The sequence below is a fragment of the Anabrus simplex genome, chromosome 7 (assembly GCF_040414725.1).
Source record: "Anabrus simplex isolate iqAnaSimp1 chromosome 7, ASM4041472v1, whole genome shotgun sequence".
Taxonomy (NCBI): Eukaryota; Metazoa; Arthropoda; class Insecta; order Orthoptera; family Tettigoniidae; genus Anabrus; species Anabrus simplex.
Genome location: NC_090271.1, coordinates 72619335 through 72646483, shown reverse-complemented (window position 1 = coordinate 72646483; position 27149 = coordinate 72619335). Strand labels below are relative to the sequence as shown.

The window sequence follows — 27149 nt, the reverse complement described above, 5'->3', positions numbered from 1 at the left end:
ATCTGCTGCAGGCCTTACCTAACCTCCTGAAAACGACTAATTAGGTTGGAACTGCACCTAGGTTCATCAATAACACTGATTCTAAAATAGCTAACTATATTCTTAACAAATTCCGTGCATGAGCACCTCATCAACATACAACATTATACATATAATACACACATAAAATATTGCTGGAAGACTCCATATTTACAACATCAACAATAATGAAAATCATGGGAAAACGAAAGCGAGAACTAAGCTACCATTTGTAGATGGTCCGATGAACAATGTACATGTATGAAGATAAATACCCTTCAGTATCTCTATATCAATTCAACTTACCGATCCTCAAAATCAGCAGTTATCACATCACACAGATACTGTACCTTGTAATACTGTGTTCACGTATTTTAACACTTGTTGTAAAGATATATACACACGTCTGTCGATCCTCAACATAAATTATGGAAAGTCTGAGATAGCTTTCACCAACATATAAGGCCAGACCTCCACAAGTACTAACAACACTTAATGCGTACGCCCTCCACAATTTGTTGATCAGCCACTTTCCACGAACATAACCAGACTACGCTCCACGAACGTTTGAAGTCCAGTCCATTGCAGCCGTGTCACTCGAGTACCGTCTATCAGCACCACTTCCTTCCTGTACAGTGTGTCAGTTGTCGTTCCTTCATACAGTGTTCCTGCTTGTAGTTGTAGTAGTTACCTTACCATGTCCTCTGTTGCCGCCGTATCATCAACCTTTATAGACATCAACATCCCCCTCCTCTCAGATGATATGTCTGGATTGGTGCTTGCCAGCCAATCATCAGTGAACCTCTTGTCAAGACCTTGCTCCCAAGAGATAAACAAACTCTGGGGGTTTGCCTCGGATGAGTCAACGAACTTCCCTAATACAACAACAAGCTCATCTCATCAGGCTGGGATATATACATGACTCACGGAATATCCCGACACAAGTACATCACAACAAACACTGGGGTAGGCACATGACTCAACCAAATTACCAGAGTTGTTAAAGCAATATTTTCCCACTCGTGCAAAACAAATTACTCATACGTACATATGTGGATATCTTCCAGCTTACCAATATAAATGGCAAAATATACAAATGAAATACTGATAATTATAATAATAATAATAATAATAATAATTAATAACAAATCGAATACTGACAATAATATCTCTAACTTCTACATATAATTCGGGGGTGTGATATGTGTACTATCACAATTACAATAAATTTTAGAACACACATAAATTTCTCCGTCCTTTCTTGGCGTAAATAAATTTCTTTGTCCTTTCTTGACTGTCACAGGTAACATCTTCCCCTTCTTTAAATTTGAGCTATGCTTGAAACAAATACTTTAATTTCACTGGGAGGGGGGTTGACCACATGCCCTATCAGACACAATAACACTTCTCTTCTACGCATTCTCCCCAGGAATGTCTATCTGGATCAGTGTGTTCCAAGTTTGACCACTGGTTTTGCTGTTTATAGGGTCGCTGGCACCGGCCTGCTGCCAACAACTGTATCCACATTCAGTCCTACCATGGCCTCCAGCGAAGCTTAATTTCAGCTCACCCGTGTAGTGAACTAATAAGCAAGTAGTGAAGCATGGCACAGTACAGAGCAACTGCCACCACCAGGAACTTTTGGTCACAACTCCAGTGTCGGATGCTAATCAGCCAGGAAATTCATAGCGCCCTTCCCATAGACACGGCAGGTTCTCCTTTGGATGGACCCGGTTATCGCTGTCACTGTAACAGAGATCAATCTGCAGCAGAGAAAAGAAGACATAAGGAAAAGCCATCGTCCGGCCATCCAGAAGATATTTTCAAAATAAACAAAGGGTTGAAGGGTGGGTTTTCTATTTTTCTTCACTCAAGGCACCAAACCGGTGGCTCAGTAAGTCGGTGTGGGGAGAATCCTCGGACACTACGATTTCGGGATCTCCAACCCCCTCTCCCTCCCCCCCCCCCCCCCCCCCTCCAGGGCAAGCACATTTAATAAATTTGAAAATATGAAAAATAAAAGATAAGAGAAAGGGATGTTTACCGGAGTTTACCTTAATTCTGAAATTTACACATAAAATCCCTACTTATGAACCTGAATGCAAACCTTACATAACCTAATCTTATAACAAAGTACATTATACTAAAGGAAATAAATACCTAAGAACACCTAGTATGGTCACAAACGACCATTCTCATTCCCGAACAACTAAAACAACTCGTAATTAAAATATAGGGATATCCAAATGTTCGCTGGCCAGCATTTAAAAAAAAAATGCTTACAACTAAGATTTTCTTGTCACTACCAAATTCCTTATAACTAAAACACATACTAAAGGATCAACTCATAACTAAGGGATCTTTACTTGGGACACATGGACTCTGCTGATCCTCTCTCTCTCAGGATCACTGACCAGTAATGAATGACACAGGGGTTAAGAATTCTAAAATTGTGCAGTGACCTTGAAATTTGGGGGCTAACTTGCTAATGACATGGTCCGCAGCACGACTGGATAGGATGCATCTTAATATAAACCTGGTCACCCCCAGACAGATTGTGCGGTCTTCGCCCGTGATTGGTACGTTGAACTTTAGCGTAATATACCTTCAAATTTTTACGCGCATGATGCCAAGCAGCACAGATCTTTTCTGGATTTGCGACATCTGGAAGAAGATAGTAAATGGACCATAGATTTGAAAGTGGAGAATTGGGGGTGAATGCTAGCATTGATGAAGCAGGAGTTTGCTTATGACTTTCATGAACGGCGGTATTGAAAGCAAATGACAGCCAATTGAGCAATGAATCCCACTTTGAGTGGTCAGCCGAGTGGTAGGCAGTAAGAGCAGATGTAAGATTTCGATTGACTCTTTCAGCATAATTTGGCCTCAGGTAATAAGGGGTAGTGGTTACATAAGAAATTGACAAACCAAAACAGAAATTATGAAATTGTACAGAGGTATAAGGTAATTACAGCAGCATAGTAACCTTGATTCAAGCGCCCCTTGAGAAAAGGATGGAGTACTGAAAATGAGGTTAGGACTAGCATTAGACTGCAATGAAACATTCTCACAGCTTTGAGAAACCACCGGTGCATTGACCACTTGTTTAGGGATCGAACAACATAAAGGAATACTTAATACAGGTGGCACTTGGACAAAGGGATGTTTTTGCATAATCGCATGAGAAACAGATTGTGTAGCAACAGTAGGCTGACCCTGAGACACAGTAGAGTTATGAAGTGTCATACGAAAATTAGAAGACATACCAACATGCGTAGAAGACCCATTACATGAATTACTTACACGCAATAAAGCACTTGTAAAGGGAGCAGAAGCAGATCCCAGGGATCCATTATCACTAGTGACCACAGTCCAAGTTGAGAAACAGTAGATATGGAAATACCGGGCAAATTGGCCATGCGGTTAAAGGCGCGCGGCTGTGAGCTTGCATCTGGGAGATAGTGGGTTCGAATCCCACTGTCGGCAGCCCTGAATATGGTTTTCCATGGTTTCCCATTTTCACACCAGGCAAATGCTGGGGCTGTACCTTAATTAAGGCCACGGCCGCTTCCTTCCACCTCCTAGGCCTTTCCTATCCCATCGTCGCCATAAAACCTATCTGTGTCGGTGCGACGTAAAGCCACTAGCAATAAAAAATTTTAAAAAATACGGAAATTGGAGTAACACTTCCACTTTCACCCAACTCAGAAGGGGTAGACTCTTGAACATCAGAACTTGAATTAGGCAATTCATTCCCTTTGAGCAAGGCTATGATTTTATTAAATATCCAAGAAAACTATGTTAATAAAGATTCACACTCCTGCCGCTCATTTACTGGCAAATTGAGAGACGACAAATCACGAAACCGATCCATATAATATTGTAATTGGGCTTTCACAATTACTAAACAATAGTTACAACCATCGCAAGTTTCGGAGACACACGTTGTTAGATACAAAAAACAAACAGGATACCAATATGACAACTAGTGAAGGATATGGGAAAGCAGGCTAGGATCCCTAAACGGATGGAATATTACTTGACGCTGTAGGGAAAGAAACGTTAACGCGGTTACCCTTCAGTCCACATTTACTGACAAATTAAAAGAAGGCTTAACATGAGAATAGAACAACAGCAAATTAAAACAAAGGTAACATTGGCAATAAAGGTGTAGCAAAGAATACTGTATATGAACCATGAGGTTTGTATCCAAGACTTTAAGAATACACAAATTTAACATTACAGGAATATGTGCTACTGCACATCAATTATTAAAACATTTCTACCTTACTTTTCTTTAAAGGCATATTTAACCTGACAACACAAAACTCTTCACTCAAGTGCATGATGAAACTGAACCGGCGGCATCCTCATTACAGACGGTAATCTTTTAAAGTTACATTGTAGAAAATGAAATCAACTTTACAATTTGATTTACAAGGAAAATGAAAAAAAAAAAAAAAAAAAAAAAAAACGAGAATTTAATACTTGATGCAGAGACCTTTGGAGTTGCTACCTTTCCTAAACCGATTCAATGAAAGAAGCATAGCTCCAACATGCATGCATTAAATCGCAATGGAATTACGAGAGGCAATCCCGAAGGAAAATGAGTTTTACATATAAACAACCAAATATGTTAATTAAAAGAAACGGGGATTGCCTCCAAAATCAAAAGGATATGCTTTAGCTGTAAGAACTAATGCATTACAAGAAAGGTGGCTAATGCCATGGTCTAAGGAAAACTACGCGTGTAAAAGAAATGTACTTTTTAATTTAAAGTTCGAGAGGAGAAAACATGTTTACCCTGAGGTAGCTGGAGCCCGCTGACGGGACGACACCCGAAGTGCATCCGGCTGCTAGGCCGTAGAAAAACCAAAGCCGTAGACAAGAGCCTCGCTCCCACCTAGGAGCCAAAGGCCGGAAATTTGGAAACATGCAAAAAGCCAATCAGGGAAGCACGCTACAATTCAGACATAAATTTCACCATTAGGCGAGGTCGTTATTCTGACCTATCAGAAGGTTGTTTGAGCCAGCAAAGACCAGGAAACAACAAAAATACTCCTAGAAATGCCACATGCCCGTACACCCTGTCACAAATGTTAGGTACCGCACACGGTTTGATCATGTTACCAAAATACGCAATTAATTCAAACATCAAACGCCCCTTCAAATAAAATTTTACATTCTTCCAAGATCAAAACTTCTTTATAATAATGTCTCTCTTGATGTCTCAGAATTATATATTTAAATATATATATTACAATAAATTTAAATTTAAATTGTGGCTCAGTCTGGTGGTAATTGAAGGTGCTTAAAAATGTCAACCTCATGTTGGTAGATTTACTGGCACATAAAAGAACTGCTGAGAGACTAAATTCTGGCACCTCAGCATTTCTGAAAGCCTTAAAAGTAGTTAGTGGGACATAAAGAAAATTGTTAAAACAAGGAAATAAAATTAAACAAATAAATCACGCTAACCCACTTGGCTTAAAAATGAAATGACAGACACAATGGCTTCATTCTATAGTCATTATTTACTGTACAATATTTACAGTTTACTTAGAAAATTGACTTTACATTTTAAATAAACAACTAGTACATTGTCCTGTTACATCAGCCTATTTCCTCGGTGATTAGGCAGGGTGCACGCATCATAAAATCATCTAAATTGAGTACTTGTCTTTTGTTGCTTGCCGCTCTGCCTTGGGTCTGGCTATCCCATTGTTTTGGTGACTACACGTCACCACTGAAGCGTCAGCAAACAAGATGAAATACCTCCTCTCCAGCTGCATATCTGCAAGTCTAGTCTCCAACGATCGTACTATTTATTTATTTATTTATTTATTTATTTATTTATTTATTTAGCGTATGACATACAAATACATTATTACAAATGAACAACAATAATCAATGAATTAAACTATAAACATTTAGAACTTGTATGTACTCAATACATTTTGGTGTTGCTAACAAGAAGTCTTCATATGGCCCTCCATGTGCTCTGATGCTGCAGTCCTCCCTAATGTGTTCAATAGTTTGTCACGGTGCACCACAGTTGCATACCGGTGAGGACAGTATTCACCATTTAATAAGTTAATCCTAACATATCCCGTGTTCCATCCTAAGGCGGTATAGCATTGACCATACCTTGCGAGGTTGTCAAATCTTGGAACTGTCTTGCTGGCATTGCCTGGCATGTAGTTCGAGCATTTTGCATCCATTCTCCCCTCCAGGAATCTGTGATGTTGAACCCAGTGTGACGAACGGAGTCGGTTTATTCTGAGGTCCGAGATGTCGGTGTGTACCGGTAGTCCAGGATTTGCTAGGATCTTGTTGTATTCTCTGAGCAAAGCCACTTTCCTTTGCAGGTTAGTGGGTGGTATGTTACTTAGAACAGGCAGCCAGATGGTGGGAGTAGACCTGATTGTTCCTGTAATAATGCGCATAGTACTATTAAGTTGGACATCAACTTTGTTAGTATGGGCGCTGTTGAACCATACACTGGTGCACAGTACTCAGCCGCAGAGTATACCAAGCTCACTGCAGACACCCGCAGAGTTGTGGCAGATGATCCCCATGTGGTTCCACAAAGCTTTTGTGTGATGTTTCTTGTTTTCCGTTTCGCAGCAGTTTTTGTGAGATGTAATTTAAACGACAGGGTCCTGTCTAGTGTGTCTCCCAGATATGTCCAATCCTTACTGTGGGTAAGTTGTGTCCCATCAAAGTAGACTTCCAGAGTCCTATTGGATTGTCTGTCGTTGAAATGGAAGCAAGTCACCTCTGTTTTTGATGCATTTGGTCAAAGCCTCCATTTTCGAAAATACTCTCCAAGCACAGACAAATCAGATGTTAGAGTTTCTTCCATGGGTTCAAAGTGAATGTAGCCTAGTTGCAATGGCCCAATCATAAGCATATCCAAATTTTCTGCTGACAGTCTCTGGCATATCAGCAATGTAAAGGCTGAAGAGCAGTGGGGCTAGAACAGAACCTTGAGGGAGGCCATTTTGGAGGCTTTTCTGGCTGCTGGTTTTGTTTCCCATAATGACCTGAAATCCTCTGCTTCCAATCATGTTATCAATAAGCTTTGTAACTTCTTGGCTTGGAATGATCCTTATCAGCTTGTAGAGGAGGCCTTGCCACCAGACTGTATCATAGGCTGCTGATAAATCAATGAAAGCCACAAATGTTTTCATCTTAACACCTGCTTCAATATGTGACGCAAGTGCCAAAACTTGATCTGCTCAACTTCAATTGGGACGAAAGCCAGCTTGTGTTACAGGGATCGCTGAAAGTATTCTTTGGCCAGTCCTATTAAACAATACTCTTTCCTAGAGTTTATATATCACACTAAGCAATGCAATGGGACGGTGGCTTTGCACATCTGCACGTTTTCCTGGTGTAAGGAGAGCAATTATCTTGGTACGTTTAAGCTCTTGAGGCATATTTTCTGTTTTTAGCATTGAGGTGAAGAATTTTGCTAGCCATGTCCTCATATATTTTCCAGTTTTGATGAGAAACTCGGGGAGTATGCCATCAAAGCCAGGAGCTTTACCAGGTTTTATATCCTTTATTGCTGCTGCAACTGGGGGGGTGATGTCTGAATATTCTGTCGTAGAGCCAGCTGTTGCTTTTAGTTTTTTGAGTTCCTGTTTAATATTGGTTGTAGTCGCACGATGATTTATTCCTTTAGAAGGTTTAACAATGTGTGAAGCAATATTGTTCGGTGTTACGAGATTATCTTCTCATACGATACAACTAGCTCCTCCTAATTTTCGTAGCAGAGACCATGCTTTTCGGCTGGATACTTTGAAATCGATTTTCTGAGTAGTTTCTATCCACTTCTGTCGGCGTGCGGCATCTAAGTCATGTATCAGTTCATCTGCTATTTCTCCCTCACCACTACTTTGAAAATCGTTATTAGAGTTCTTCGCATTTCTTGCCTCAGCCTGGAATATATTCTTTACGGTATCCTCTGGATATATGCTTTTTTGCTGTACTGACAACGGCTCCAACAAATCTGTCATAATTATCTACAGATGGTGGGATCTAGCCTAGACATTTATCAAGGTTTTCAGAGAAGGCATTCCAATTAGCTTTTTGTAAATTCCATCTGGGTCGTGGGATTGAGGTTATCAATGAGATATTTATACCAATTTCTACTATAGCTGGGCGGTGTTTGCTATGAGGGAAGTCTGGTAGAATGTTGCGGGTAGTGCTGACTAGATGATGTTTATAATCAGCTGTGACAAAGCATAAGTCTGGGTCGTATTCCTGTTTCCAACGTCCTGACCGGAAGGAACTACGGTCTGTAGCATAAAAAATAAGATGGATATTATTTTCATCTGCCCAGTTTACTAAGGCCTCACCGTTGGTATCAGATATTCAATATCGCCATTGCATGTGGTGACTGTTAATGTCCTCTACAAAGACTGCAGGATGTTGGTACGTCTGAAGAACGTGAATTGGCCAAGGGGAGCTTGGTGGTTTGTATATATTACATATGATTAGTTCCCCAATTTTGATTGTCACTGAGTGAATATTGTCATTCGTAGAACTTGATAGCAGATGGGCATTTTCAATATCATTCCAGACGTATGTGGCTACTTCATAGGCATGATGGTATTTTGCGCCAATGATGTCATATCCTCGTATTTTCCCCTCTAGAACAAAGTTGATCTTCACTATCTGCACGAGTTTCCTGTAAAGCAACCACATCAATATTATGCTTTACCAACATCTTTTGTAAGATTTTACATTTGGTTCTTCTAATGCCCTCAATATTTAGTTGACATATTTTAATATTTGGTCCTGGTTTTCTAGATGTTTGGCCCTGCAAAAGGCTTTTTATATAGTGTTGTGTCATGTTCTTATTCAGTTGGTATGTATTTGTCGTGTAGCCAGGAGATCTGGAAAGATTGTCTAGCAGCCAGGTATGTTGCCTTCTTAACACCACCCGGGGGACACGTGTAGGGCACTTCAAGGTTAAAACCTATGGACGTGAAGCAACATCGACCCCGCCCTAACGATGACTAAGTAAGAGATGGTTTACTTAGATAGGACATAGATGTAATTAAACAATACAGATTCTGTGATCTAGGCAAGACCAAATATGTAGAGTAGAGTACCTATATGAATCGTGGTTTCTATGGCAATTATGTTAAATCAGATAAGATGGCTGACACTTAGGGCAAGAATTTATAGAGATATATAATAAATTGCCTTTCTATCTAGTGTCATCTCTGGAACCATTATAGTAAATTCAAAATGGCTGCCGCTTCGGGTGTAAAAACTTTCACAAATATAACACCAATAACAGCAAATAAAGACCATAAAACTACTAGACAACACCAATACTAGGTCAGTACATCAAAATAAGCCACAAACACCCACCAGAAACCACAACAGAGACAATTCTTGCATATAGATCGATATATTATGCAGCACAACTTCACTGCAAGTGGATTGTTTCTTGAGTCTCGTCAACTCTGACACTGCCTAGACCACATGGCACTGATAATTTCACGTAATGCACAACCTGTGTGACGTAATAAGAGTTGAATTGCTCTTCCCCATTTATCTGCTAACCTACTAATGAAGTTCCTTCTTATCTGCCCAAACAAGTTCTCGCTTACATAACCTGAGTCAGGTAATTAGCTGTCTATTTCCCAAGTTCATGACCAACTTGTGTCGCATCTATCTGGCGTATCACTGCACCATAATATTTACAAAGTTCCACCTGTATGAAATTATCAAACTCCTTCCCCCTGTCATGCTTACTAATGTCTAAGCAAAGTCAACTGTTTGTTCATAGCTGACTAACCATCTCACTGACAAATACTTTATAAAAACTGTACTCTCTTAACAGGGTCATTAGTTTTCTTCCATAGTTAAATTTTCCTCTCCGAGTTAAATGTTCTCTAACTCCCATGATAATGATTGTCTTAAAATCAAGTTCCCGCATCCAGCTTCAGTTATTAAAACAAAGACCCGTCTCTATCTCCACGACATAAAAGACTTGCGTACACACGTAGACTTGGCACAATAGACACAATTAGACTAAATATTTCCTCTCTTAACTAGTGTTCTAGTATTTATTAATTCATATTCTCTTTTCATCTCATCCTTGTTTGGGGCACTCAAGTCCCACTTGCTCTAATCACCTTTAAATGTTAGAATGATGCCAGCATTTCATCGGGTTGATTTTGCACGTCTGTTTCGTTCACTTCAAAATTTAGACATCAGAGTTCTGCATCAATCAGCTTAGGTTAAGCCCACTTTAGCTTTACGTCGGGCGTCCAGTATTGCATCCGTTAACATTTCTATCATTCTGCCGGGTTTATCCCTGATCTCAAATATAACTTTGTCAAGGTCGTCCTGGCTTGAAACCAATGGCTGCACTCCCTTTCCCTCACAACACAAAGGTCTTAGCCTAACAATCCTGCCATACAGCTGGCGCCATGAGCATCCGGTCAAGTTACCAGATTTCTTACTGAATGAAATATAAAATTATGAGGGCTGTCGTTTCAGTATATTTGGAATTTAGCCATTAATTTGTCATGTTAATCAGCCTGAGCATGGAATAGGGGCTCAGTATCTGCACTCATTTTGATTTTATTACCAAATGGAACTTTCTGGATGTGCTATGCATACCTCAAAAATTTCTCCCCAATCTTGTCAATCCGTGCTGCTTTTCTAGTTTTCAAATACTGTATATTTTAGTAAATATCTTTGTAAGAATAGAAACATTTCAGTATAATGTACTCCATATCGCCATTGCCATATTCCTTTATCTTGAAGTAGTTATAGTGAGAATTCATAACTGAAAAATTGTACTCGCTAGAGCAGATTGTCGTTACATCCAATTTTTTGTAAGGTGGGGGGGGGCACAGATTAATATCAGTATGAAACGACAATTAGTTTGTTCTGGACTCTCATTTTCATGGAAGATATCCACACTATAATTCTTAAGTTAACCATATATGTATCATGAAAACATTTTTCAAGCGCCAGTAGAGAAATGATAAATTTTTTGGTATGAATTTACATCGGAATAGCCTTTCTGAAATTTAACCAGACGCAAAAATATATAAATTTATTTTACGTCACACTGACACACATAGGTCATACAGCAATGATGGGATAGAAATGGGGTAGGAGTGGGAGGAAAGGACCGTAGCCTTAATTAAGGTCCAGCCCAAGCATTTGCCTAATGTGAAAATAGGAAACCACGAAAAACCATCTTCAGGGCTGCCATCAGTGGGGTTTGAATCCACAATCTCCCCGATAGCTACGCGACCCAAAATATAAACTAACCTTTGAAATCAATGATGCTCTGTACCATGTCTCGAGGTGTATCACATTATCGCTTATAGCATTAAAATTAAATGATCGTTTAGTTCAGCCTTTATTTCTAACGAGTTAACAACTGCTATCGGCCATGTTATTTATCCATTTATTACCAAAAACACATTCTCTTTCATTTGGAAATTTTCTGTACAGAACAGCAGTCACCAGGTGTTACTAATAGATTCAAACATTGCCTTTGAATGTCGACGACAGAGCTCACTAGCACACACAGCGAGAAAAGTATGCAAGGATGATTCATCGCATTCTGTGGCAAACTTTTCAGTTTTCTTATTCAAACAGCGTCACCTAACCTATGAAAACAGCGCTAGTAGAGAAAGGACGACTTTTGGCTATAAATTTAAATGGAAATAGCCTTTCAGAAATTTAACTGGACGAGAGAAAATATAAACTGACCTCTGAAATCAGTGATGCACTCTGCCATACATCGAGATGTATCACATTTTTGCTTAATTTTGGTGTATAGCATTAAAATAAAGCAGCCTTTATTTCAAACAAGTTAACAACTGCCATCGGCTACGCAATTTACGCATTTATTATGAAAACATTCTCCTTCATTTCGAATTTTCTTTACAGAATAGCAGTTCATGGATAATACTAATTAATTCTGACGTCGCCCATGAACATCGATGAGAAAGGTTGCTAGTGCACGTAGCGAGAAAACGATACCGAAGTTGATTGAACACATTATGTGGCAAATGTTTCAGTTTTATTATTCAAACAGCGTTGCTTAACCTAACTTAACCATATATGTATCATGAAAACAGCACCAGTAGAGAAATGATCACCTTCTCGCTATCAATTTACATGGGAACAGCCGTTGCAAAATTTAACCAGGTGCGATAAAATATGAACTATCCTCTGAAATTGGTGATGCAGTATGCCATATCTTGAGGTGTCATGTTCTTATAAGCGATCGTTTACTTCAGCCTTTATTTCCAACTAGTTAACTGCTATCGGTCATGTTATTTGCGCATTTATTACCAAAGAAAGTTCTCGTCTTTCATTTTGAATTTTCTTTACAGAACAGCAATTGATAGGTATTATTAATCGACCCCGACATTGCCTTTGAATGTCAACGAGGGAACTCGCTAGTGCACATCGCAAGAAAACTATACCAAAGATGATTGATCGCATTCAGTATAATCGCTGGAGTACATAATAACGGAAAAAATAGCGCGTGCTTAATCGCTCGTAGTAATGGGTGCATCAGTGATACGATTCTCACTGCAACCAAAGGATAATACACAGTCTAATATACAAATAAGAATTTTCAAGGGACAGGAAAAAACTGTCGTTATAACAGGGTTCTTGCTATATGCCGAACTCAGTATAGCGGACTTCTACTATATTTGACTGGTATGTCACCTTCTGTACCTAGATAGTGTCCTTATATCAAACTCTCTTCACATACAACTAGATAATTCTGTTTTCTGTAAATCCTCAAATATATACTCCCCTTTTTCATTAACAATTCCTGGAATGTCCTTCCTGGATTTCTGCCTTAAAGTACCTATACATTGCTTTTCATTTTGTGCTAAAATTCGTGCAGCTGCCAATTATGCTAGCCATCATGTTACACTTATTCTCCCGTCACCGAGAGAACCAAACCTGATGTAAACAAAGAAAAATGTGTATCCGTAAGTATCCATCCGCGGTCTAAACGCTGATTGGAGAATCACTGGGCTACTCCCGGATACATGGCAGTAACCACGTGGGCAGTTTTGAAACTGTCATTACTTCGCTTGATTGCGGCGATTACATCAGGATTACCTCTACATAGACTGTTGCCGGATACCACTGACGTCAACATGTAGTTGACACGCAATTGTGATGCGGATTACGGCACAAATTATATTCACTGTCTACGAGAAATAAACAACAATGAATGATAAATACCATCTCGATATTTAACATATCAGAAAAGAAAGGTAAATTTGAATTTTTGGCCGAAATGTAAATATGTAATAAATCAATCATAACAGTGCATATAAGTAAAACACACATTTAATATTCTAATCAAATAAAATTCTAGCGAGGAACTTATAGAATAGAAAAGGCAATATTAAAACAATAAAATGTACAGTACTTTACCTAATCAGGATATGAGAAAGGACGAACGCCTTCCAAGTCGGCGCTTCTTCGATTTCCCTGTTGTTCTTACCAATCCTTGGTGCAGTCGTTCGCTGCGTGCGGTGTTAATGCTCCACTTCGAAACACAAGTGAACTCAGATGTCAGCTTCGCAAATCCTTTAAAGCTAAAGTCGGGTATTTCTTACAAAATTTATGAAACACATTCAATGCAATTGCCTTCTCGCCACTTTTCAAAGTTTTCCCTTTGCGATGCTTAATGAACTCAACTCGGTGATCCATATTGCACAAGAACAAGTAATGTTCCACTCACTCGCTGTATCTGCTTGCTTCCCAAGCTCACAGCTTAACAAAATGGCGGGTGAAGCATGAGCGCATGCGTCCCTGGTGCTCTTCAATTTGAAATGCTTGTTTATATTAAATAAGATTGAATACACATAGTTTTTTTGTATATTTCTCTGGCTTAAATTATTTGTGGAATTATATTTTGGACATTTTGCATCTAGGATCGCACTAGCCATGATGTGGCTAACGAACTAGTTTCATGTCTCTGCGTAGGTGTCCCGCGGCAGCACTAACCAATAAACATTAACCCAAGCACGTGCTTATGTTTACATCGCGACTGGTTCTCTGGGTGAAATCTGTATAGCTGAATTCATTGCTAAATTCAGTTTCCTGATAAGTTTGTTCAATCCGTCCTACTTCAACAACCATTTGTATTTCTTTCTAACCTCCACCTCTTTAATATGTCTATTTCGTTGTTATAATATAGAGGATCATTACCATTCCTCACCACCTTTAAAAGTACATACCTTTTTATATATATAATGTATGTATTACCTTTCTGTACCATTCTGTCTTGAACTTTGACTTGGTGAATACAGTGGTTGTAGGACTTTCCTTCATGAAAGTCATAGAAATACCCCGTATTCCTAACACTCTTGCATAGTTCCATATGGGCTTCACTATTGATCTTCCACATCTGAAACCAAAAGTTAGTCGTGTCCATGTTTCCATATTCTTTGTAGTATTTTTTCTGTTGTTTTGACCACTTTAAATATGTTTGTGATTCTTATGGAATTAATATGTATCTTATCTCCTTTCTTGAAAATTATTATAGTTCTTTTGGATAATCATCTGAGAACAATTTCTCTGTTATACTCTTGTGCAAGTTGTAATCCTACAATAGCAAAAATCCTGCAGCTTTTATAATTTCTACTACAGTTCATCTGTTCCCACATTATTTCCAAATTTCATCTTTGTAACTACCAGTTCTACCTCTGCTTTATCGGTGCCTGCTTTTATTTTATTTTTTATTTTCTCGTTAATTAATTAATTAATTAATTAAGATCTTTGGAAAATATTCTTTCAAGACCAAGTTGAAGAAGGCTATGTTTATATGGGATTTTTTTTCTTCTCGAATTAAGTTTGGGTCAGGTTTTTGATCAGTGACTTCCATCTGCTTCTATCCTTCCACCACTCCTGTTAAAACACTCCTTCCACATCTTTCACTCTTCTTCCCAGATCTGTATTACTCTGATCCAGCCATCTTCTTGTGGTCTTCCCCTGGGTCTTTTGCCTTTTACCTTTTACTTTCATATCAAAATTTTTATGGAATTAAGATCCTTTGAGGTCCTCTGCTAGCACAATGTAAAAACCTTGTTTGGCACTGTCACTAAAATTGCTCACAGTTTAGGTAATAAAAGCAAGGATAAATTGTCCCCATTATTACACCCTAGGGTGTATAAAATTCCCTGTTCTTGGGGCAAGGTGTACATTGGCTGAACATGCTGGTCCATTGGGACTTGCATCAAGGAACAGCAAAGAAATATCCATCTCGACCAGCCAGACAAGTCGGCAAAAGCTGTGCATGCCCTATCGTCAGATCATGTCGTCGTGTTCCAAGATGTTCAAACTCTTACCCACACTAAACACTACAATTTTAGGATTATCCGGGAAGCTGTGGTAATACGTAAAGATACTAACAATTTCAACAGGGACACTGGCTACCAGTTAAGTAATACGTGGTTGCCAGCCGTTAAAGATTTTCGTAGGTAGTTCTCTTCCCCGTCCTGTGTTATTCCGTTTCAGTGTATTCTAAATTTGTACGTTCGTCATCAGCAGAAGGTTCATTCCAAGCTGTGTGCAGTGTGTTAAGTGTCATACTTGCATAACATGTGTACAATCATTATGCCCACCTCCCACACCATCTCGCATCATTATCATCCTCTGGTTTTCTCCACATATTGTTTTTCCATTCTTCAGCTCTGTTCTATACTATTCTGGTGTCTTTTGTGGCATCTTCTTTTATTAGTTTCGATCCAATTCTACCACATTAGTCCCTGATTTGTCTGATGTCCTCTCTGTTACTTCTCACGCACACACGATGTGATAGAACATCTTAATTGGAGTTTAAATGTTGTTGTCAACTCCCACTTAGAGCACTGTGCCAGCATACAGCTAGCCACGTGGTGACAAATGAGCATACCCCTACAGCTCCAACGGTAAAGCATTCTTAAATTCAAACCCTCATTACTGTAGAAGTCTTTCTTGTGAACAGTCGAAATTTTCTTCTGAAGACACGGAGCAAAGTTTTCTGTAAAACTTGACATGGCATAAGCTCAAAAGCCCATATTGGGATGTCTACAAGCATGCTGTTACCACTGTTGTTCATAATGGTTATGGAGACCTGCCAATCTTTTCAGTGGGAAATCAATCAGGGTAATCACGCAATAAAGAGTAAAAAAATACGATGGATGCCTCAGATTTTCACTTTTATATTATACCTAACCTAAAAGAAATGTTTGTGTTTAAATACCTGTTCCGGTTTATATATAGTGTGTAGTATGTTTCACGGCTTATAACTGCTTCTCTGTGAATATTTTCTTGAAACGTACAGTACTATCTGTTGCCATCTTCAGTTTCTCAATGAGGAGAGATGGCAATTTATTTCTATTTAGTAAGAACCTAAATTCAGTTTGATTTTTAAATTTATTTATTTATTTTTACAGTGTTCAAGATTCTTTCTGTTTGTGCATTATTGTGTGGCAATGATAAATCATCATCTTACTGAGTGTGATATACCTCATTTGACCACTTTCATTCTTTAACCCATTGACATACTCATTTTAATGTACTGAGCATGCACATGTATACCATTTTTTCATGCATAAGATACAGTTTTACTGTTAAGATTCATACATGTAATCCATAACATACTGAATTTTAATCATGCCCTTGTTTTATGTGATGAAGTGGAGCACCCAGAAGAACAATTTGTAAATTTTAATGGTGTGAAACACCCTAAAACACTCATGGAAATGCAAAGCCACCAAATACTTTCACAGTCATATCTCATTACACTTTCTTCGCCGGTTTTGCTTTCCAACACAGTCATGGCATGGTTTAGGGTTATAAGTCTTGTGAAATGTTCCCAGTGAACTCATACAGAGTGAGTTGGGATTTCTTTCTGTGAATAACCGATCGGCAAAACTGTTTCTTTCAGTAGCTATCTCATCCCGTAAAGAGTTGTGAATCACATGTTGAAATATGTGTAGAGGGGAGGGATTTGGAGGCAGGGTCCTGTTTATGATGGGTTTTATTCCATTCCCAGCCATTCTCCTTTGTCTTTTTGTAGGCAGAATTGACTTCATTATCATCACTTTCAAACGCGTCATCACTTTCACTGGAAATTTTTTTGTTGTGCATGTATAATTTTCACTGCTAGTAAATAAAGTTGATTAATTTTCTAAAACTACATCACTGCCCAATTCACTCCCATGATATGTTAAGAATGAAGCCATATTTTTCAGTGTCGACTTAGTTAAATGTAACAAACTGTTCAGTCTGTCAAACACACAGCAATTACAATATAAATTATAATACTATAAACATACCTATAAAAATACACACTATGATACACAGAATGACATGTTTCGTTCTTGGAATATACACTATTGTACAAAGAATGACATGTTTCGTTCTACAAGAACATCCTCAGATTCTATCAAATCGCTTAAAACATGCTTATATATGTACAGTATTATTTACGATGCGTAAACTTGTCAATGATAGTGTTTTTAGTGATAACATGAACCAGTAATGACAAAAAATAAATTTACAAGTATTGATATAATGAAAGCAGACCCAGCCAACAGCTGGAAACTACAGATGATGATGATGATGATGATATCATGAAAATCATACGTACTTATCTAGACTGCCGATGCTAAGTCCATTGTCATCAAACACTATTTCAGGATTGTGGTCATGGAAAATTTTGGGTAAAGCACACTGCTTGCAGAGAGGGGAGGGGAAGCATAACCTAATGATTAAACAGAAAAATCCAGAAAACAATAACCACAACAAGCTTGCTGATTTTCACCCTAGATCAACAGATCAGACACTACCTTTTCAAAGAATGAAATAAATATCCTAGAGAAAGGTCTCAAATTCAGTTGCCAGGAACGTCATAATGAAAACAACTTAAAACAGCTCACGAAAACAACATAAAACAGCTCATCACTGACGTAGAAATTGCTTGCAACGAATTACCCTCTCCACAAGGAGAAATAATTAAAAACGTAGCCACCAACTATGCCCTAAAAATAATCGCACAAGAAAATTCCACCAAACAACCGAATTGTGCCACTCGGTACTCGGCATTAAAAACAGTTGAGAACAAACGACAACCTTATCATCACGAAAACGGATAAAGGTAACACAACAGTCATAATAAAGAGGAGTACATAGAAAAAACAATAGAATTTATCAACAACAATGGTATTCAAGAATTACAATGTGACTCTACAAATAAATTTCAAAACGAAATAAAACACGTTATCAAGGAAACAGACTTTATTTTCACAAAACAAGAAAAAGAAAGCCTCACCATCAAAGATCCCAAACTCCCCATACTGAGACCTCTCCCCAAAATACACAAACATTCGTGTCCCATTAGACCAATAGTAAATTTTAAAGATGCACCAAGTTACGAGTAAAACAAATAACAGCCTAATTCTAAAAGAGAAAATTTCACTTAAAGAAGACAGATCAATTAAAAACAGCCTAGAACTAATTAAAGAACTAAATAAACTTTAAATAAGAGAGCACACGTATGATAACCTTTGGCATCACTAACATGTTCATCAACATACCAATAGATGAATCCATTAAAATTATCGAAAATCTTCTTAAAGAAAATACTTCTCTACAAGAAACCAAAGAAATTATTAGTCTTCGTAGAGCAACACTACATAAATTGCTTTGCATTCAATGACAAAATCTATTGCCAAAAAGAAGGATTAGCCATGAGCTCACCATTATCGGGTATAATAGCAAACTTTTTTCTGAAGAACTGTGAAAACATCTTCTTAATGGGCCAGCATTCAAAAGGAATCTTACACTGGAGCAGATACGTGTATGATGTCATATGCATATATGATAATGGCATCACTAATGCACACCAGTTATTAAACACACTAAATTCTTTACACAAGTCCATCAGTTTCACAATGGAGCCAGAAACTAACAAGAAAATAAACTATTTAGACATCACAATCAACAAGAATAATGACAACCGATCTTACAAAAAGTATACAGAAAGTCCACTCAGACGTCGCACACTATTGGCGAATCTATTACAGAACTTGATAGTTTTCTTTCATTATAAGGTGTATTGACAAGGCGGACTCAAGTAAAACTATTTTAAATAGTTCTGTAGTAGATTCAGACAAGTCAATACGGATCAAACAACCATGCTAACCTATCATGGTTAAGTTTATCAACACCATGGACGAGTCAAACCACCCATACATGCACAAAATAGCAGGATTGAATACAATGATACACAGAACTATTTCCATACCAATGAGCACAACGGATTTCAATGAAGAGATACAAATCATTAAACAAATCGTGAAAGAAAACAACCACCCTCCAGGCACTGGGTAAAGCACACTGCGTCACTGCACGCACGGCCGCCTGGCAGGCGGCAAAGTATGCCAATGAGTTAAGTTTGCTACTTTACTGCAAGCAACATCAGTCCTAGTACAATTAAATATGTCATCAGAGGAAAATATTGCATTAAGACGTAATATCTGAAGCCATTCCTTTTCTCTTTTGACTCAGTTAATTTATAACTGTTAGGTTCTTGAGTCTGCCAAAACTAATTTTGAGTAATAAATTTATAAACTGCCTGAAAAAGGAAATGTATGGTAACAGTATTATACTTGCAAAAGAAACCACTTAATTAAAATAGAATGACCTGTTTCGTTGTTGAAAGAACATCAGATTCTGTCATATCACTCTCAGATATTTAGAATTGTATAAATATTTAAGTTTATTTCTGTTTAAATACTTAGGAACTTGAAATCTGGAACTTATCTTAATGAAGTCCTTTCTCTCCACCCAAGCGTAGAATGCAATGTGTTGAAAAACTGTTGCTGACATGAGTCGAGCTAGCTAGCCAAGCTATCGACATTTCATCGGAAGCAACAGCTGTACAATTTTCCCAAGGAATATTTAGAGAAGAAAATTCATTGTTAACAAGCAACAAAATACGTGCACCTTTATTTTCAGCATTCTCTAACGATAAAAGTAAAATGCATGCCTAGATTATAAAACAAAACAACCCAAGGATAAAGTTTGACATCATTGGGATCATTAGTAGCATCAGTAGCTAAGGAAAATGACGTGCTTCAAATATTGAACTATGTCTTGGTTTGTGTTACTGGCCATAAAATTTACTAGTGCAGAAATTTTTGTTCTGACACAACCATACTTTTGGGCATTTTCTGAATCTGCAAATGTTGCTTTGAACAAATTTCCTGCATGGTTAGAAACTGCAATAGGAACATTATGTTGTATAAGAAATGATGTAAGAATTAACTGCATTTGTAATGCTTTTATGAACTATTGACAGAGACATTTATTGTTGGTTTATTATTTGCCTTATTTTCCCCTTGTGATGAGTGTTTCACAGATTCAATGTGCTTTATACAATTGTCTCTACCGTCATGGGCCACAGAAAAATCACAACACCATAGACTACAGAACACGTGGTTAACACTTTTTTTTAAATATTAAGCATGACCATACTTTTGCAGCACAGTATTTTCATTTCTGCAGCACAAAATAATTAGAATAAGAAAGCCAGGACGAGAATCATGCAAGATCACTGACTGAATGAATATGGCATATTGCAAAGCCGCTAAAGGTAAGAACAGAGACAAACCAAGATGACCAGAATGAGGTACGATGGGAATGCGCATATGCTCTTTGCGCATTGTGATGTCACAATATCACCTTTTTTAATTTTATAACATTCAAAACTGAAAAGAGATGGCTTCAGATATTACAAACAATATCACCTGGTGCTTCATTTAATATTAAACCATTTTTGATCATTTTTCTTTCATTTGAAAAGTAAAAAAAAAAACATTCATTTTCTGTAATAAATTTGCTCTTAACTATAATACTGTAATATTAGCATAAAATCTGTACAAATTATGGAAAATCTATAATTTTTGTCAGGTCTAGTTATGGATGAAATTGTGAAGGAGATAAAGGAAAAGTATGGGGACATGGAACTGAAGGTAATGCTGTTCGCAGATGGTATTATTTTGTGGGGAGCAAACAGAGAGGAAGTACAAGGGCAGCGTGATATGTTGAGTGAGATTATTGAAAATTGCGGAATGAAAATCAATGTGGAAAAGAGTAGGACAATGGTGTTAACTAGAGGAGAAAGGGAAGGGAATTACAAAAATTAGGGGATAAAACCATGAAATTGTGGAAGGTTCAAGTACTTCGGAAGCGAACTGGTGCAGGTTGGGGGATTGGACATGTAGGTGAGTAAAAGGGTTAACAGGGAAATGCAATCTGAGTGTGAGAAACCTTATGTAGAGTAAGGGAAGTACCGTTGAAGTCTGAAGAGGTGATGTATAAGATGCACTACTGCCCAGTACTGACATGTTGAGCAGAGACCATGGACACCTACTAAAAAAAAAAGACAGGAGAATAAAATCCAGTAGGGATGGGCGCGACTGAAGCCTGGAATCGAGAGTGTCGACTCCATCGACTCCTAACACCGGGCTTGCTTCGCATGAAGCCTCACGACTCCAAGCTAACTCGACTCTTGTTGCGGGGCCGCTAGCATGTCGAAGCGCGGAAAATAACATGAAATATCACGCATGTTTATGCTAATTTTCCCTTTGGGATTTTTAAGAGTATTGTAGAATGAAGTGCGGCATCTTTACTAAGACGACGAGCGTAATAGTGTAGTTGAAATAAAACGTGTCAAGTCAGAAAGTATCGCCAGAGTAGACCACGGGCATTTAATTTCGTCTTTATTTGTCGTGATAAGGAAATTGATAAATGTATATCGATGTTAAATAATTATGAATTGCACATGAAAGATGAAAACAAATCTAATATGGGTAAAGCCACTAACATAATTAGAACATAGATGAAACCATTAAAAAACACTGTGAATGAAGCCTTAACCAAACCTACCAATGCTGTCTCCTATACACGTTGAAGGCTATACAGTGCGACAATGAACTTTGAATAATATTCGTTCCACAAAAGACGTTTCACGAATGAACGATACCAATAATGCCCGTATTATAATTTGCGCATGTTTCACCGTCATAGCGAAAGCTGATATTATAAGATAGGAAACTTACAAGGGTCCACCTTTTCAATACAAATAAATGTTATAGTTTATTTACAACATATAAACATAAAAAACATATATAAACATAAAAAACATATATAAACATAAAAAACATAAAAATACTTATATAAATAAATATATGTTGTAAATAAACTATATCATTTATTTGTATTGAAAAAGTGGACCCTTTTAAGTTTCTTATCTTATGTTCTCAGTTCAATACGGACAAAAAATGAAATTCTTAGATTTAAATTTAGCTGATATTATACCCTACTCTATGTACTCAAGTTTTTTTTTTTTGTGTAATCGCAGTTCATATTCGTGATTTTAAGCCTATTTTCTCATAATCTATTATTGTTATTATTATTTACAAAAGACCCTTTTCGCGACAGCCCTGGTGGGCCTTGGCCTGCCAAGTGACCTATGGCCAGTAGATTCCGAGGTGACGTGTGGTCAGTATAATGAATCCTCTCCACCGTTATTCCTGGCTTTTTAGACTAGGGCCTCTACCTCACCGTCATCGCGAAAGCTGAGATACAGGTAAAAATCGCTGACCTGCTCGGAATCGATCCTGAGGTCTCCCTAGACTGCGGAGGCTACTATTATGATGCACTCGCCTTTACTTTTCTGTTTTACATCACCTAAGTTAATATTGGCGGTATGAAATGGCGTATGGCTTTTAGTGCCGGGAGTGTCAGAGGACATGTTTAGCTCGCCAGGTGCAGGTCTTTCAATTTGACACCTGTAGGTGACCTGCGAATATTGGCGATTATTTAAAAGTGTTTTTATTATTTATTTATTTATTTATTTATTTATTTATTTATTTATTTATTTATTTATTTATTTATTTATTTATTTATTTATTTATTTAGCGTATGGCTAGAGGTACAGCGTCTATTGTTACAAGATCCACACTATATACATATGTCCAAATTGTTTATATAGCCTATAGCCTCTGGAGTTGCAAAAGCAAAGTCACTAGCACTGCCATTGTATTTTCTAGTCCTGCATTCTTCGATGATGTGCTTCACTGTCTGTTGTGTAGCGCCACAGTCACATTCAGGCGTTGGGATTCTGTTCCACTTGTAGTGGAAGGCTGCACAGTTCCTGTGGTTTGTTCGGATCCTGTTCAGTGCGGACCATAGTCTTCGAGGGAGGTTGAAACCAGGTGGCGGCGCCTTCTTCACAGAAGGCATTGTCGGGCAGTATTTTTCGTTGAGTCTCTTCTGCCATTCAGCAGAAGTTTGGTAGTTGTTGTTCCACAAGTTCATGGCATCTCTAGTTGGTGGTTTTCTCGAACGCAGACGATTAATATTCGCATCGTCGATGTCATTATGTATCGGGAGTTCTGGGTTATTCATTATTTTACTGAATTCTCTTATGAGAGCATCTTTACATCTGAGATCTGGGGGAGGGATATGACTTAACACTGGTAGCCACTGCGTGGGAGTAGATTTGATTGTGCCAGTGATGAGACGCATTGTAGTGTTCAGCTGGTATCTATGATGTTTGTGTGGGCACTATTCAGCCAAACAGCAGCACAGTATTCAGCAGTCGAGTACACCAACCCTAAAGCTGAACACCTCAGAGTTGCAGCTGTAGATCCCCAAGTTGTTCCACACAGCTTATGAATTATATTGTTGCGAGTTCTTACTTTGGCAGAGACGTTCAGGAGATGTTGTTTATAAGACAGTGTTCTATCCAGTGTGACTCCTCGATGTTTAGGGTACCTATTCTCTCAATTTCTGGTTGTCCATGTACACATTTAACTCCCTGTTACCCATTTTATTGTTTAGGTGGAAGCAACAAACTTCAGTTTTGCTGATGTTTGGTTGGAGTCCCCAAATTTGAAAGTAGTGTGCCAGTGTCTTGAGGTCTTCAGTCAGGATCTCTTCTGTTTTCCCAACTTTTTTGTCCCTGATAGCAAGTGCCCAGTCATCTGCGTATCCGAATTTCCTTGAAAGTGTCTTTGGCATGTCTGCAATATATAAACAGCAAAGGAGCGAGAACTGACCCCTGTGGCAGACCGTTGTTCAGCGGTCTTTGGCTGCTTACAGCTGTCCCATTGTACACACGAAATTGTCTTTGACTCAACATGTTGTTCAGGAGTCGTGCAGTTATCCTACATGGGACCACTTTCAGGAACTTGTAGAGTAATCCATCTTTCCAGACTGTGTCATAGGCTGCAGTCAAGTCTATGAATGCCACTGAGGTCTTGAGTTTTCTTTGGAAGCCTGCTTCTATGTAGGTTGTAAGAGACAGAACTTGATCTGTCGTACTTCTGTGGTCTAAAGCCTGCCTGTTCCACTGGAATTTTCTTGAGTATTTCGGGACCAATTCTGTTGAGCAGAAGTCTTTCTAGTAGTTTATATGCAACGCTGAGCAAGGCAATAGGGCGGTAGCTCTCCGGTTTTTCACTTGGTTTACCTTTCTTAAGCAAGGCAATAATCTTTGTCTGTCTGAATAGTTTTGGTGTCTTGCCTCTTTCGAGGATATCAGTGTAGAATTTAGCCAGCCAGGCACGAGCCTTTTCTCCACAGTGAGCGAAGAACTCTGTGTGTATACCATCCTCACCAGGGGCTTTCTGATTTAGTGTCTCTGATAGCTATCAGATTATTATTACTACTATCATTATCGGCATCATCGTCGTCGCCAAAATAGACCTACAACATTAACGATGATAATAACCCAAAACAATATTTAATGTTTGCTTGCTAGTAATAATCTTGTACTCATCGTATCACAAGTTATCAAGGGAGGAACATGGACTTATAATTCCAAGCGGTTCTGAAAACTGTTGTTAGATGGTGTTAGTGCATCTGTGGAGTCGACACTGGAGTCGGGTGTCTGTTCCAGAGGCAGCCGTCTTGATTCTGCGCGACTCCGTTCGCAACCCATCCCTAAAATTCAGGCCAGTGAAATTAAATTTTTAAGTATGATAGGAAAGGCAAGAAAGGTCAGAGTAAGAAATGAGAATGATAGGAAGGAATTGGAGTTCAAAAGCTTTGGATGTTACGAGGATGGAAGAAGGAAAGATACCAAAGTGGGTGATGGAGACCCAGATAAAAGGAAGGAGGGCAAGAGGGATGACTAGATTGAGGTGGTTGAAAACTATCAAGAATACTATAATTAGAAGAAATCTGGATTGGAACACAGTTGAGGAGGAACAATGGTGGTAGGATAGAGGATATGATGGAGAAGTGCCAGAAACTTGGCAGGAGTTGGGCAAGGGAAATTGATGGTGATGATTGTTATTTTTTATTATTCCATTTGTTTCAGGTTTTGAGTGATGTGTTGCTGCAGTTATACCGTGCCCTCAAGCTAGTATACCAGAAAGAAAAGGATGATGTCATCAAACTCCATGTCCAGTTGGCACTTGATGAACTCAATAGCTCAACCTTGGATTTTGTATTTCCACAGCAAAAACTTGAGAAGAAGTTGTATGTGTTGGATGCTCCTCCAGTGTAGTGTAGAGATAAATCTTGCCACAATCTAGTCTTGTATAGTTAGGAAGGTGATTGGTGAATGCAAGACAAGCTTTCTCTTACTCTCACTGTGCTGCTTTGTTTATCATATTTTAAACAATAAAACTTGACGTGTAATAATTTGTAGTTTCCATGATGTACAAGTTATTACCAAATTTAAATGTAACCTGTAGTCACAGAAGAGAGGCTGAAGATTACTACGACAGCAGGTGATTATGAAGTTTCCTTACACCACAGTCCTTCCTCAATATGTAAAATTTGTTTTTATTATAAAGAAGTTTTATTTTCTTTCTACAGCAATTATAAAGTTTCTTATTTATCATTTTAATATCGTTCAACTGCCTTCAGTTGTCCTTGTATGGTTTCCTTGTTTGTTCAAGTTTTACAGTCCTGAAGATATTCCCATCGTAAATTAGGTTATTAAATGCAGAATTTCTGTTAGTTTGGTAACATGGATGTTACTGTTCTTCCTGTGTGTTATTGTTGAATCCCCTATTACAGATTGTATTTTTCTGTTAAGTTCCCTACATTATTTTGGTATTCTTTCCCTGTTTTTAGTTTAAATATTATGTCTTTATTATTCTTGTTGCTGCATTATTTACTCAATATTTTATACTTCACACTGGCTTCTAGTAATTGTTATGTCTTCCATAGTTTATTTGCATGTGTGTAGTAAAATTGGGGTTCAGCACACAATGATTTTTCTTTTCTTTTTCTTTTGCATTGTGACAATTTCAAAATGAGAGAATGGGTCACAAATCATATATTAGTATTTCTGTGGTTTGGACGTTTGAAAGAAGGTTGTCAGTTGCTTAAGGGTGGTGAATGGACACATCAACTAGCATGACATGGGCAATTGTCGAATATATACCCCCTGCCCCCATTGGGGACTGATATGGAATGATTCAGATAACAGCATGCAAGTTCAAGATAATAGTGTTCAAATTATAGTGGACGACAAGCTTGGCTAAACAAAGCCAGACAGTAAGTTTCTCAGGCTATTGCAGAAGGAACAGCATATGGTAACGTCACTGAACATTATTGGTTTTGTGAAAGTGATACACACCTTCACATGTACACACAGTAACTACAATGCTGATTCTCAATGCGTAATTACGATGAAGTTTATCGTATGTAACCATGCGGATTTGTGGACAAGCTTTACTGCTTTACGATTTGGATACGTACATGAACATGCCACTTGTTTACCTGAGAATCTATCAAAATCCCAGCAAGGAAATAATGTTACACAGTTGTAGTTATTCGCCTAGTGACTGTCATGAAAGCTCGTTGCCCTTCCATGGTTGATACTGTGCCCTAATTGCACTTTTATGGCTGTGGAATGCCCCCTCAAGGGAGACCGAGCTAGCGCTGTTGCAGAACTGCCACACTAGCCTCTTTCGGAGTTGAAGCATCCAGGCCTGGAAGAAGACTAAGAGCTACGGATGAAAGAAATCTGGAAGTTTCAGCGGTGGCTGGAGCCTCACAGATTTGATGTGACTAAGGCTGAGAATGGT

The 27149-nt window shown here is 38.3% G+C and overlaps 1 protein-coding gene across 1 annotated transcript in view; it reads left to right on the top strand.

The window, feature by feature from the left end:
• Tango6 (transport and golgi organization 6) overlaps positions 1 to 25752 on the top strand; it is a 198186-nt gene extending 172434 nt beyond the window's left edge. The window contains exon 10 of the mRNA XM_067151139.2: positions 25427 to 25752. Coding sequence (XP_067007240.2) covers positions 25427 to 25615 — 189 coding nt within the window. The 3' untranslated portion in view covers positions 25616 to 25752. The remainder of the gene's footprint in view (positions 1 to 25426) is intronic.
• The last annotated feature ends 1397 nt before the right edge of the window (positions 25753 to 27149 follow it).